This window comes from Mytilus edulis, chromosome 1, assembly GCF_963676685.1.
Source record: "Mytilus edulis chromosome 1, xbMytEdul2.2, whole genome shotgun sequence".
In the NCBI taxonomy this organism is placed as follows: Eukaryota; Metazoa; Mollusca; class Bivalvia; order Mytilida; family Mytilidae; genus Mytilus; species Mytilus edulis.
In genome coordinates this window covers 65,061,172-65,074,100 of record NC_092344.1, presented here as the reverse complement: position 1 = coordinate 65,074,100, position 12,929 = coordinate 65,061,172, and the positions used below count along the sequence as shown (strand labels likewise).

The 12,929-nt window shown below is 31.8% G+C and overlaps 1 protein-coding gene across 2 annotated transcripts; it reads right to left on the bottom strand.

Moving 5' to 3' along the window:
- Positions 1 to 1,953: 1,953 nt before the first annotated feature.
- LOC139519873 (uncharacterized) lies at positions 1,954 to 12,302 on the bottom strand. 2 transcript variants are annotated; one of them, XM_071312168.1, is made up of 8 exons: positions 12,209 to 12,302; positions 10,422 to 10,497; positions 7,225 to 7,368; positions 6,168 to 6,265; positions 5,228 to 5,318; positions 4,247 to 4,339; positions 2,501 to 2,592; positions 1,954 to 2,042 (listed from the first exon to the last, which is right to left on the bottom strand). In XM_071312168.1, the coding sequence occupies exons 2-8, from the start codon at positions 10,483 to 10,485 to the stop codon at positions 2,016 to 2,018; spliced, it is 609 nt and encodes a 202-aa protein (XP_071168269.1). In that variant the 5' UTR covers positions 10,486 to 10,497; positions 12,209 to 12,302; the 3' UTR covers positions 1,954 to 2,015. The 2 variants fall into 2 exon arrangements, with proteins under 2 accessions (XP_071168269.1, XP_071168270.1); XM_071312169.1 differs by lacking the exon at positions 12,209 to 12,302 and having other exon boundaries at positions 10,422 to 10,737.
- Between the last annotated feature and the right edge of the window lie 627 nt (positions 12,303 to 12,929).

Here is a 12,929-nt window from a genome sequence, read left to right as displayed (position 1 = left end):
CAGTTTTACAAAGCTGGTAAAAGGATCAAATTTACAAACTTCAAGTGGAAAAAAGATGTTAATGACATTTGTTTTTTCTTACACTCTTATTATACATCTACCAAATAAATAAATAAAAAGCCAGTTTCGTCGAAAGATTTTAGTACTCAATGTAAATTTATTAGTTTGAAAGGATTGTGGGGGTGAAGCAGGTGTTAGCCTATATTAATTATATTTTGCTTATTTGGACCCGTCAATAATCTCCCCGTGGGTCCACAACTTGTAGAAAAATAGATTATAATGCACAACTAAAACATTTGATTAATATCGCATGCAACTTCCCATTTGAATGATTTTCTCCTCTTTGGTCGAAAGATTCTCTCATAAACCCTCAATAGATAAAAAAAGATTAAAAAAAAAACGTATGGGGCAAAATTTCACAACCCGCACAAGACATATCATTAGATTGGCTTAAATTTATTCAGTACCATAAAAGAAATAAATAATTGAAGATATTTTACAAACAAACAGACGGATGGACGGACAGGCAGACAGACAGACATAAGGTTCAACTCACCATTTTGTTCTAATAATGTCCTGTACCAAGTAAGGAATATAGCAATTGCTATCAAATAGTCCATTTTTATGAATGTTTGCGTTTGTTTTTGTGACACTCTATTGTTTCTTTTGTTTCGTTGTTTTCCTCTTATAGTTGTTGTGTTTCCCTCAGTTCAAGTTTGTAATCCGGATTTGGTTTCTCTCAATCGATTAATGATTTTCAACAGCGTGCTGCTGCACTTATTTTATCATGAATAATCTGTAATCTTTTTTTGGGATCTACGATGGTTCGATGGTATATGTTAATTTTATTTATCATATACTTAGCATTGATATGATAGCTTTTGCATATGTGTAATGAGCGGAAGTACACAAGCCATAATTTCCCACCCGGGCTGATAACCCATATCATGTGCATCTCGTGCACAAAACCCATAATAGTGCCTCTCGTGCAAGTTACTTCCGGTGTTTCCGGTATCGGTTGTTTACTTTTCCATTGTGACGTCAGATGTTTTTTATGACGAAGTCAAAATTTACGGGAACTTTTATGGGGATAGTTAAGTACATGCTAACAAATGCCATTGACAATTATGAATCATGTTATAGTACAACAAACATGGATTAGTAATGATCATAAAACTTTTCCAAATTTTCAATGTTTCAAAATGCCTCTATAGGAAATGTTACCATACATATATAAGGAGGTAGTGATGCTGTTGTTGGACAATTATAGTATATTTGATTCATAATTTATTTTCTTTATAAAGTTTTTGACTGTTTTAGTTATTGCATTTGTTTATTTGCCTTACATAAAACTATTGTCGGAAGTATATGATAAAGCGATTAATACATGGCCTTTTCCATATCAGCCTGGGTATCATCCCTCGACCCATATCAGCACCTCGACACCGTCTCGGGCTGATATGGGGGTCTCGGGATGATACCCAGGCTGATATGGAAAAAGCCATGTATTAATCTCTATGTTACACATTGTACTTGTTGGTTTTTGCTTCTAATATGTTATTCACAGTCCTCATTTTTTAAAAGAATGGACGATGACAAATCTAGCAACAGACAATTGGAGCTGAATCAAATAATGCTTATTGTAGAAACATGACAAATGTCAAAATTTGTATGACTGACTATGCGGTTTGGGCTTTGCTCATTGTTGAAGGACGTACAGTGACCTATAGTTGTTAATTTCTGTGTCAATTTGGTTTCTTGTAGATATATGTCTCATTGGCAATCGTGCCAAATCTTCTTTTTTTATATATAAGTCCAGATGTTTCATGATTACTTTAGCGGTTTGTTCTTTTAGTAATTGTCGCTTTGTCAACCACCATAGAGTGCTTTGTATTGATATATGCTACTATAAGAATCTTTTAAAAATCTAGTAACTAATTATCTCTTATACGTAACTTATTGGTGGAGATATATGCATGACAAAGAAAGTAAACTCTGTGGTGCTGTTGCATCCTTTATTTTTTCGTTGTGTTGCAGAAATTCTGAAATGTGAAATCATTAAAAGTTAAATATTCTTTTAAACATTCAAACGACAATAAACTGTTTTTTTTGTTATATGTCAGATCTGTAAAATTAATTTTCGTATGTTTTGCCAAAACAGGCGTGACTACTCAAGCTTTCTATGTCCAGCTGTTATAGAAATAGCAGCTTTAGAAGAATATTTATAATTACTTTTGCCAACTTTAAATATGTACAGTGTACAACAACAATGTTTAGTAAATAGGATGTAATTTGTTTCATACCATAAAAAAAGTTAATAACAAAAATTCTCCATAAAAAAATGACAAAACCAAACATACAATTTTATCAATGAACAAAACAAGTAAACAATGATTATCACATTCTTCATTTTTGTCAGGCATTTTCCAAAGAAAATCACATGTTTTAAATCTTTTCTCTATTTAAAAAAAATGGCATTTGAATTTTAAACTACACATACCCTTTCACAAACACATTTAAAGTTATGTTGACACGTTCTAAAAACAAATCTATGTTCATATGTAACACAGTTAGAACTTGGACTATCATTGCCTACAAAAAAAATATCATTATCTTGTCTTCTGCTGAAGAGAACTAAACTAGAACAATATGCTGACATATTATACCACTATCCCTTTTTGGAATTTTTGTATTGAAGTGTTTTTCTATTATTTTCAAGTGACAACAAGTACTAATACTTGAACACTTATTATTGTGTTATAAAAAACAATGATAGGTTTGAGTTATGCCGCTTTGTTAGGTGAACATTATTTAAGGTTCATCATAAATAATGGACAAATATGACCGTATTTTCACCTCTAAAACTACTCTAAAAAAATGACAAAAAGATGTAACAAAATGGATATTAATATTAATTTAATACTAAACAGAAAACAATAAACTTGCGGCAAAGATGTTATACCACAAACATAAGGTGCAAAAAAATTTGTACACCAGATCCGAATTTCGACAATAGGTGTCTCTTCAGTGATGTTAGGGATCGAAACGGTATTTGGAAGGCCTCATCTTAACATCTAAACATCTTTGGCACACGTTTATTGTTTAATGTTTAGTATTAAATTACTATTAAGATCCATTTTGTTTTATTTTTGTGAACCATTTATTTGGCAATCGCCCATGGTAGTCAGCAGGGTTTAAAAACAACGGTTGTTTGACCTGTTAGTCAAATTAATTTAGTTAAAATATACCTTTTAACTTTTTTGGTCTTTTGGAAAATGTTGTTTTTGCTGTATTTAGACCCTTCTACAACTGTTTTTTACGTATACACGTATAAAAATTGTGGTTTTTATCAAACGCAATCATAGGTTTTTGTTCTTCCCTCGCCGGGATTCGAACTCATGCTACTGATATATCGTGACACCAAATCGCCTAAACTGTACCCGGCGCGCTACACCACTCGACCACATGGGCTTTACAAAAATAAAGCTTTCGGTGGCCGGGTGTTACCTTTCCTCGTCAGTTTGAATCTAGCATAGTAATACAGTACATGATATATAAGGCATGAAGATGGTATTGCTACAGATCAGCTGAATTATCTATAATAAAGGATCCTACAAATTAATGCAAGATACAGTCACAGAAATAATTATATTTATAAGTACGTCTAAACCAGTGACAACTCTACAACAGATTTATCCATCGGATCACCAGCAGTGATGGTGATACATGGCTGTGTATATATATATTCTCATTATAGTTATCAGGAATAAAACTATGTGCGCCAGACCTACGTTTCGTCTACAAAAGAATAATAAGTAATGCCCAAATCATACATGTTAAAAAGGACAAATAAAATACAAAGTTGAAGAGCATTGATAACTCAAACTTCCAAATTAATCAATGAGACGCCACTGTGAACTCAAAATGATGCAATTGATTTGGCTCGATTTTTTGGTAAGAATTACATGCCTCTGTCCATAAAACTCCATTTTGAAACTAAGTACCTTTCATACCAAATCTTCGGCGCAGAGCTCACATCCGTTCCGTACTTACTTCGTATCACTACACTGAATATGAAATAGTAATGTATTGTGTGAAAACGGAAGCGAGCGATTCATGGCGATTGTTTACAGACATATATCTACCACATGTCCTCATCATCACACATCACCAAGAGACTATATATTTTGATTTCTGATTCGGAATCTCTGATTTTATCTATGTAGTACAATTAAAAATAACTCACTTGTCGTTAGAGTAAAGGGAAGTCCAGAACCTTGTTCAAAAGAAGGCAAGATATCTTCGTTAGCCTGATCAGAAGCACCTGTCCAATATCTATCTAAAAGAACAGATAAAGTAAATCACAAAAGTTATATATTACTGACAGCTCTCGAAGGGTCTTCGAAAAAAATGTAAATTCAACAACATATTACAGTCCTTGGATGGTGTAAACTTCCCACTAACACCATACACTATTACACCATTTACAATGCACCATTACATCAAACACCCTGTGTCATTACACCATTTATGTTACACCTTTGCACCACACACTGTACAGATTCTATCTACATAATCCGAAATTACCCATAATGCAATTTAATTTCAAAGAAATCGTGCGACTACAAAACTATTTTGTTTAATCTTTAAAACGAATTTTGATCACAATATTGTAAATTAATGAATAGAATTAAAATCAGTTCTCATCAATATTTTGCACAGATAGTTTTAAGTTTTAATAACCATACTGTACACGTTAAACAATCAAATCATTCCTCATACACCATTGCATCATTTTCCTAACACCATAGCACCATATACTTTCTACCATTGCACCTTATGCCATACACGGCCTGTTGCATCATATGTTATTATATGTATTATTTTTTTTTAATATATTGAGTAATTAAAAGTTGCCTCAGAAACGGTAAAATAGGTATTTTTGTATTTTTAGATAAAGCAACATTTAAAGGACAGACGAATTCGAAGTTAATATAAATTGAAAGCTAGCAGAAACCAAAATCTCAACTGGGCTTTTTTCCTGGATTAATTGCTTAAATAAAATCTATTTTGGAAAGGTTTTTTTGTTAAAATAAGGTGGATGACACCAAAGATATTCTAACTCATAAGTACTTGACAACACAAAATCCTGATTCAAATGTATAAATAAAAGCTAGGAGCTAAGCAACAAATACTTATTAGTCCCTTGAATATAAAGGTAAATTACCCCTGACATCTAGTAGCACTCTTCTAAGTTCATCTGCTTCTTCAATAGTATTTGGTTCCCAGAGGTATGCATCCTTCCCTATGCATTCTAGCTGTAAAATAATAAATATTCATTTATCAATCAAGAATTAAAAAAACCAAGATGATATTGATTAGAGTTTTCAAACGCTTGTTTAAAATGGTATGACTCGTTTGATCTGCATAAAATGTCGAAAATATGTCTTATTTGACATGCTGGACAAAATTGAATTTTTTTTTTAAATTTGAATCTAACAATTTCGAGAATACTTTTATTTGATAATTAGTATTTTGACAATTATTGAGAAGCTTGATTTTTCTGTACTTATATGAAGGGATTACAATATACAACTGATTTTTGAATACTTAACTAAGGTGTTATATAACCGCGTAATCGCCCCTTATAGATTGCTGTTCGGTGTTTATATGTTCCAAAACAAGAATATTGGTAAATAGGGAAATTTCTTGTTACATATGTTATATTCGTCGACATAACCAAAATATTTGAAATAGCTCGCCTGCAAATTTTACGATCTCGGTATTCTGGAATAAATTAATATCAAAAGAACGTACGTCTACCGATTTAACAACAATGTTCAGTTCAACTTGAAAACATCTGGCTACAAGATAATCAAAGTCATATAACACTTAAAAGCCAAGTCGGATAATTGTCCAAATTCATAAGGCATCTTCCTTTTACAATGTACTCCTTTTAATGATAACTTTGGTAAATTTGAATAAACCTCATCTTTGCGCTTTCAACTTTCAAGTAGATAAATAAATCATGCAAACTCTAGTTAATGTGCGATACGTGAAAACTATCTTCATTCTGACGGTAAAAGTTTGTACCTCTTACTATCGAACTAATTGACAAATGAATACTATGATACGGACGGCTATGAAGTATGTATGAATAACCATACCTGTGCTCCTTGCCAATTAGAAAATGAGTCACATGTGAAATAACAGTTGCCACTATCCGCTGGTATCCTGGTAAACCCCAAAGGACAACCACAAACAACTGAAGGAATGTCAAATTTATCGTATTATTAAAAAGTATACAGAAAATAATGCAGTAATCCTAAACAGTATGAATTGCAATAGTGTACAGTTCTCTAGCACTACAGACTAATAGCAAGAAAAAATCAGATGTAAAACATTCAAAGGCATCTACATTGCATCTCTCATACTCTCCGTGACTGGGTAAACAAAACTGATTTAAAAAGGGTAAATCTTACTTTTTGGCTTAATAACATGACTGTTAATCATTAATAGGCTTTTTGAAAACGATTGTATTTTACGGTTATATATTTTTTTTAATATATGCATATTATTTTTTTTATCAGAATAAACATACGTTTTCTTTTATTCAGCAATCGACCATTATACTATACAAATAAAGGGCTGCCAGATAACATGCAGTGGTAAACGTACACTATTAGTTTATAGATACCCTGCTTCTGTTGTGAGCGAATAATAAGTTTCTGGTTACGTCACAGTTGAGTATTTGGAACCTCCTTGCGGTCTGCATTTAGGTCATGTTAATTTCATTAAGAATTTAAGTTACAAAACTGTATAATTTAACGAAAACATTTAATTGCACAATAAAACAATATACATTACATATGTACACCATAGGAAAAATAAAATCAATTTCTAACCGAAACAAAACAAAAATCGCTTTTTATTGTTTTTAACACTAGTAAACGAAATTTATTCTAAAACAGTCATTTTGGAATGAACAATTCGATATGTTTTCAAATTCCATAAATGATGTAGAGTTTCCATTAAATTCAGCTAAGCAACCCCAAAGTATGATACAATATGGTGCAAAATGAACTAAATCTGCGGTGATAGTGTTGTTCAGGTGATCGGAATAAGTCGGGAATCAGTTGTTAAGGCTTGGCGATGTCAATAATCGATTGGAATTTTGTTCAATCGATTATCGACAGTTTCTGAACTTTTATTATAACAACTTACGATTTGCATGATTTATATGTTTACAACATGGTCTTCTATCACAACATTTTCCTTTAGCAATCCATTCTTCACCGAACACATCTTCACAAGTAGAATATTTTCTTCCACAGGATCCATTGGAAGCCATACAATTTCTAGTGAGTTCTAAAGAGTATAGTTCTTAAATATAATGTGACACTATGAGCTCAAAACTCTGCATTATACAAACAAAAATTTTTTTTTAGGAAAATAACCTGTTTTAAGTTGTAATTTAGAAGTTTAATTCTGAATTGCAGTGATGAGTTTATGGAAAGTGGAATAGGTGCATATCAATTGAAAATTAAACCTCTCATTATAACCGCTTTTTTTCATATAAGGTGAATTCGTCATATGAACAGCTTTTTTAGCTCACCTGGCCTAAAAGGCCATGTGAGCTTTTCTCATCACTTGGCGTCCGTCGTCGTCGTTAACAATTTTTCAAACATCTTCTCCTCTGAAACTACTGAATGGATTTGAATGAAACTTAATATGATTGTTCCTTAGTATGTCCTGCACAAAATGTGCGCTTCGATTTTTGATCCGTCAAAAAACATGGCCGCCGTTACTTAAAATAGAACATAGGGGTCAAATGCAGTTTTTGGCTTATATCTCAAAAACGAAAGCATTTAGAGCAAATCTGACATGGGGTAAAAATGTTCATTAGGTCAAGATCTATCAGCACTGAAATTTTTAGATGAATCAAACAAACCATTGTTGGGTTGCTGCCACTTAATTGGTAATTTTAAGGAAATTTTGCAGTTTTTGGTCATTATCTTGAATATTATTATAGATAAAGATAAACTGTAAACAGCAAAAAAGATCAGCAAAGTAAGATCTACAAATAAGTTAATATGACCGAAATTGTCAATTGACCCCTTAAGGGGTTATTGTCCTTTAATGACAATTTTTCACAATTTGTTCATCATATTTGCTAACTTTAAAAAATCTTCTCCTCTGAAACTACTGAATGGATTTGGTTAAAACTTAGCATGGTTGTTCCTTAGATTATCCTGCACAAAGTGTGTGCTTCGATTTTTGATCCGCCAAAAAACATGGCCGCCGTTACTTAAAATAGAACATAGGGGTCAAATGCAGTTTTTGGCTTATATCTCAAAAACCAAAGCATTAAGAGCAAATCTGACATGGAATAAAAATGTTCATTAGGTCAATATCTATCAGCCCTGAAATTTTCAGATGAATCAAACATCCAATTGTTGGGTTGCTGCCACTTAATTGGTAATTTTAAGGAAATTTTGCAGTTTTTGGTCATTATCTTGAATATTATTATAGATAAAGATAAACTGTAAACAGCAAAAAAGATCAGCAAAGTAAGATCTACAAATAAGTTAAAATGACCAAAATTGTCAATTGACCCCTTAAGGGGTTATTGTCCTTTAATGACAATTTTTCACAATTTGTTCATCATATTTGCTAACTTAAAAAAAATCTTCTTCTCTGAAACTACTGAATGGATTTGGTTAAAACTTAGCATGGTTGTTCCTTAGATTATCCTGCACAAAGTGTGTGCTTTGAATTTTGATCCGTCAAAAAACATGGCCGCCGTTACTTAAAATAGAACATAGGGGTCAAATGCAGTTTTTGGCTTATATCTCAGAAACGAAAGCATTAAGAGCAAATCTGACATTGAGTAAAAATGTTCATTAGGTTAATATCTATCAGCCCTGAAATTTTTAGATGAATCAAACATCCAATTGTTGGGTTGCTGCCACTTAATTGGTAATTTTAAGGAAATTTTGCAGTTTTTGGTCATTATCTTGAATATTATTATAGATAAAGATAAACTGTAAACAGCAAATATAATCAGCAAAGTAAGATCTACAAATAAGTCAATTTGACCAAAATTGTCAATTGACCTCTTTAGGAGTTATTGCCCTTTAAAGACTTTTTTCACAATTTGTTCATCATGTTGACTTACTTTAAAAATCTTCTCTTATGAAACTGCTGTATCAATTTCAGCCAAACTTAGGCTAAATGAGTTTCAGAGTTTCAGAGTATCTAGTATAAATTTTATATTTCATTTCCTTGTATGTCAAGAAACATAGCTCCTATGGCTAAAATAGAACATAGGAGAAAATGATTTTTTTTTTGCTTTTGAAGAAAATAGGACGATTCAAAGAACATTTAAATAAATTGAAAAGCCAAAATAATCATTGATGAGAGATTAAACCAAAAAAATTCAGGTGAGCGATTCAGGCTCTTGAGAGCCTCTTGTTTCTGCCAGATTTAATTGAAAGAAACACTGAGTTTAGTTTATTATATTTTTTACTCGAATTTAGTTGAAGAAAAAATTCGTGACATCAGTTTCAGCATTCCCCATATCGAGATACCGGTAACTATATAAAGGCAACAATAGCATACCACTGTTCAATAGTCATAATTTCACTACTCAAAAAAAAATCCAGGTAACAAATTCAAACTGATGTTAACAAATCAACTATGAAAGGAAAAAATCAAGAAACAACAGAATTACTATACTATAACAAAAGCTATTTGATACAAGTGCAATATTTCTGACTTGGGAGAGGACATTTTAAGACAAAAATGGAAGGTTGAACCTAGTTTTATGGATATTCAAACCATGTTTGCGAAATTCCGCTAAATGACAAAACTACGAGACAGGACAAACAAACACAAGAACACTCAGCATATCGAAATAAATGAATAAATAATATAATAGCAAAATCACATCATGTTAACCGCAGAATACGACTCATAAGGATTTATTACAGCCACACCAGGACACCAAAACGAAATATAAACTGCGAATTTAAACTAAAGTAAGCCTTTGACATTTTCATATTGTGTGTTTCAAACTTCTACATTTGTCGACTTTTGTTTAATTCCACTTTAAATGTCTCCTCACCTATATTGTATACATTCGTTGTACACTTTGACATGTTATTAGTTTCATTTATTGATTTAAATTGGTCTTACACATAAATACAATTATGTATTGATGTGAAATCAGGTTCAAACTTATCGTTTATGCGGCACTGGTATTGACTTTCGCCTTATTCTCAGTAGTGAACCACAAACATAATAACCTTTTTAACAGACAAAAAGCAGTCCAAAATAATCTTGTTTATTCATTTTGTGCACATGGTGTATAAGTATTGACAGCACATACCTGTATACGATAAATCACAAAGAATACTTACTTCCGCCAGTAGAAACATGAATTGTGCAGAGGATGATTACAATCAAACAACAAACGTTCGTCATGATACTGTAATACTATAACGAAATTTTGTAAACATCCATTATATTCAAGGTTGTTCAGATGGGAATCGTCACTCAGTAGTAGGTGCTTTTTTACTTGTATGCATTAAGGATGTTTGCTTGTCATGTTTTGGAATTTTTGTCAGATTTTCGAAATCCTCTGGTTTTATCAATTTGAATGCCTTAAAACAATTTGCCCATGGACCCCCATTTTTCTTTTTATAAATCTTTAACATGTATAATTATAAGCCATTTGTAAAAGTCTTAATAAATCTTATATATTTTTTAATCGTTTTTTAGAACTTTAACTGGTCAATGATAAAGCTATGAAAAATCAAGAGAGATCATTTTCCCGCCATAATTTCAATGGGTAATATCTCGAAAACAAGCACATTGACCCCCATAATTTTTTTTGCTTTTTTTATTCCTAAATTTTAATCCCCTATCAATATATACTAATGTTATGGAAAGCTATTTATTATGAAACTGAGCAGCAAACTCCCTTAAATGACAAATTGTGATTGTTCGCTTCAAGCTTCTCAAATATGTTGATACAAAAGTTTGAAGTCACCATCAATAACCGAACAGACGAGTTGGATTTTTTATAAGACAACTTATGCCAGAGGATGGAGTTAATTCAGAATATGCACTATTTTCTAGGATGCCAACAAAAATGCTACATGTTGTAGAAATAGAATTTGACTTTCCGTACAACGAAATATCACTCAATGCTTTATAAAAGTCATTGCAATATCTTTTTTGTATATGGTTTTATTAAGAAAATAAAAATATGATATAATTTGGAAGAATTATTTCAGAATCACATTTCCGGCGTTTTCTTAGAGAGGGACGAAAGATACCAGAGGGACAGTCAAACTCATAAATCGAAAATAAACTGACAACGCCATGATTAAAAATGAAAAAGACAAACAGACAAACAATACTTACTACTGTTCATTTATTTAAACCATAGAGTATTTTAATATTATGCGTAATATAATTCTAATGTATTTGACTTATTTCAGGTCGGGTTCTCTTATAGCCGATTATACAGTATGGATTTTTCTTGTTGTTTAAAGTCGTTCTATTGTCTATAATTACCATATATTAGGCATAGATTACCATAGCTGTATTTGGCACAACTTTTTGGAATTTTGGATCCTTAATGCTCTTCGACTTTGTACTTGTTTGGCTTTATAAATATTTTGATATGAGCGTCACTGATGAGTCTTATGTAGACGAAACGCGCATCTGGCGTACTAAATTGTAATCCTGGTACCTTTGATAATTATTGCATACATTAACTTCATTGATTTTTAGTGGATAGATGTCTAATTGGCAATCATGCCACATCTCCTTATTTTGATATAAATATTGTAAAACAATCACATAACTCATTGAACGTTCAGAAAATAATGTATCGTCTTCGAGGGTGTATAAAAAGAGAGAAAAACTATTAAGTCAGCTTTCCATCCAAACCAATAAAAACAGATAAAATCAGTACATAGACTAAAAACAACGAAAGTACAAACAAAAATCGTAAAACTTTAGAATGGACAACAGTAAATAAAAAGGTTAAGTAAAGTATCAATTGTGTCAATCAACTTACGTTCATTGATAAATTGGATATTTTTGTTTTGAGTGTCTAAATATCTAGCCAACAACATAAGCTGACAATTTCAGATCAGACGGATTTTCGTTTCTTAGAAAATAAATGAACACTTACCGAAGTGTTATACAGCAGACCTGTTGATACACAGATATTTTTTCAAATGAAGGGGCTATTTAAATAGCATGTGCAATTAAATACTCGAGGAATGTTGTAGGTGTGAAATCATTATTACATAATTACATGTCGTTTTATTTGTTAATTTTTACTGAATATGTACAATAGCTTGAGTATGCAACATCTTTCATCTTTTTTACTTCCTCATAGATATTTTACATTAGCGATTTTTTACTTATACTTGTAGTCTTTGAAACTTGAATGACGATATCAAATAATGTATTATCTTAATGTCCACAAAATATGAACACAATTGTACCCAAATTTACGCTTCCGTGGTTGTTAAACTCTCTACATAATTTGATTGATTTATTTATTGTTATTCAACTCCACTTTCCGCACTATTTTGTTATTTCGTGAACGTCAACCATCGACATTCGGAGGGAAACTGACAATCGTAGGAATATAAAATTTGAGTCGAGCGCAGTTGGCACGTGAGTGATTCAAATTCACAACGTTAACTTCAGTGTTGGTAGGCAGTAACTATACTACCTTGACCGCTTGACAAACGGTGACTCCTACCTTGTTCAATAAGGTTAGACTAGGTTAATCCTGGTTATGATTGCCCATATATCAACTCAGTGGTATATAATTTCAATGGAGTCAATTGTAAACAAATATGAATTTCTTACGGTTTTTGTTGCGCATCAGTGTTTCTGTT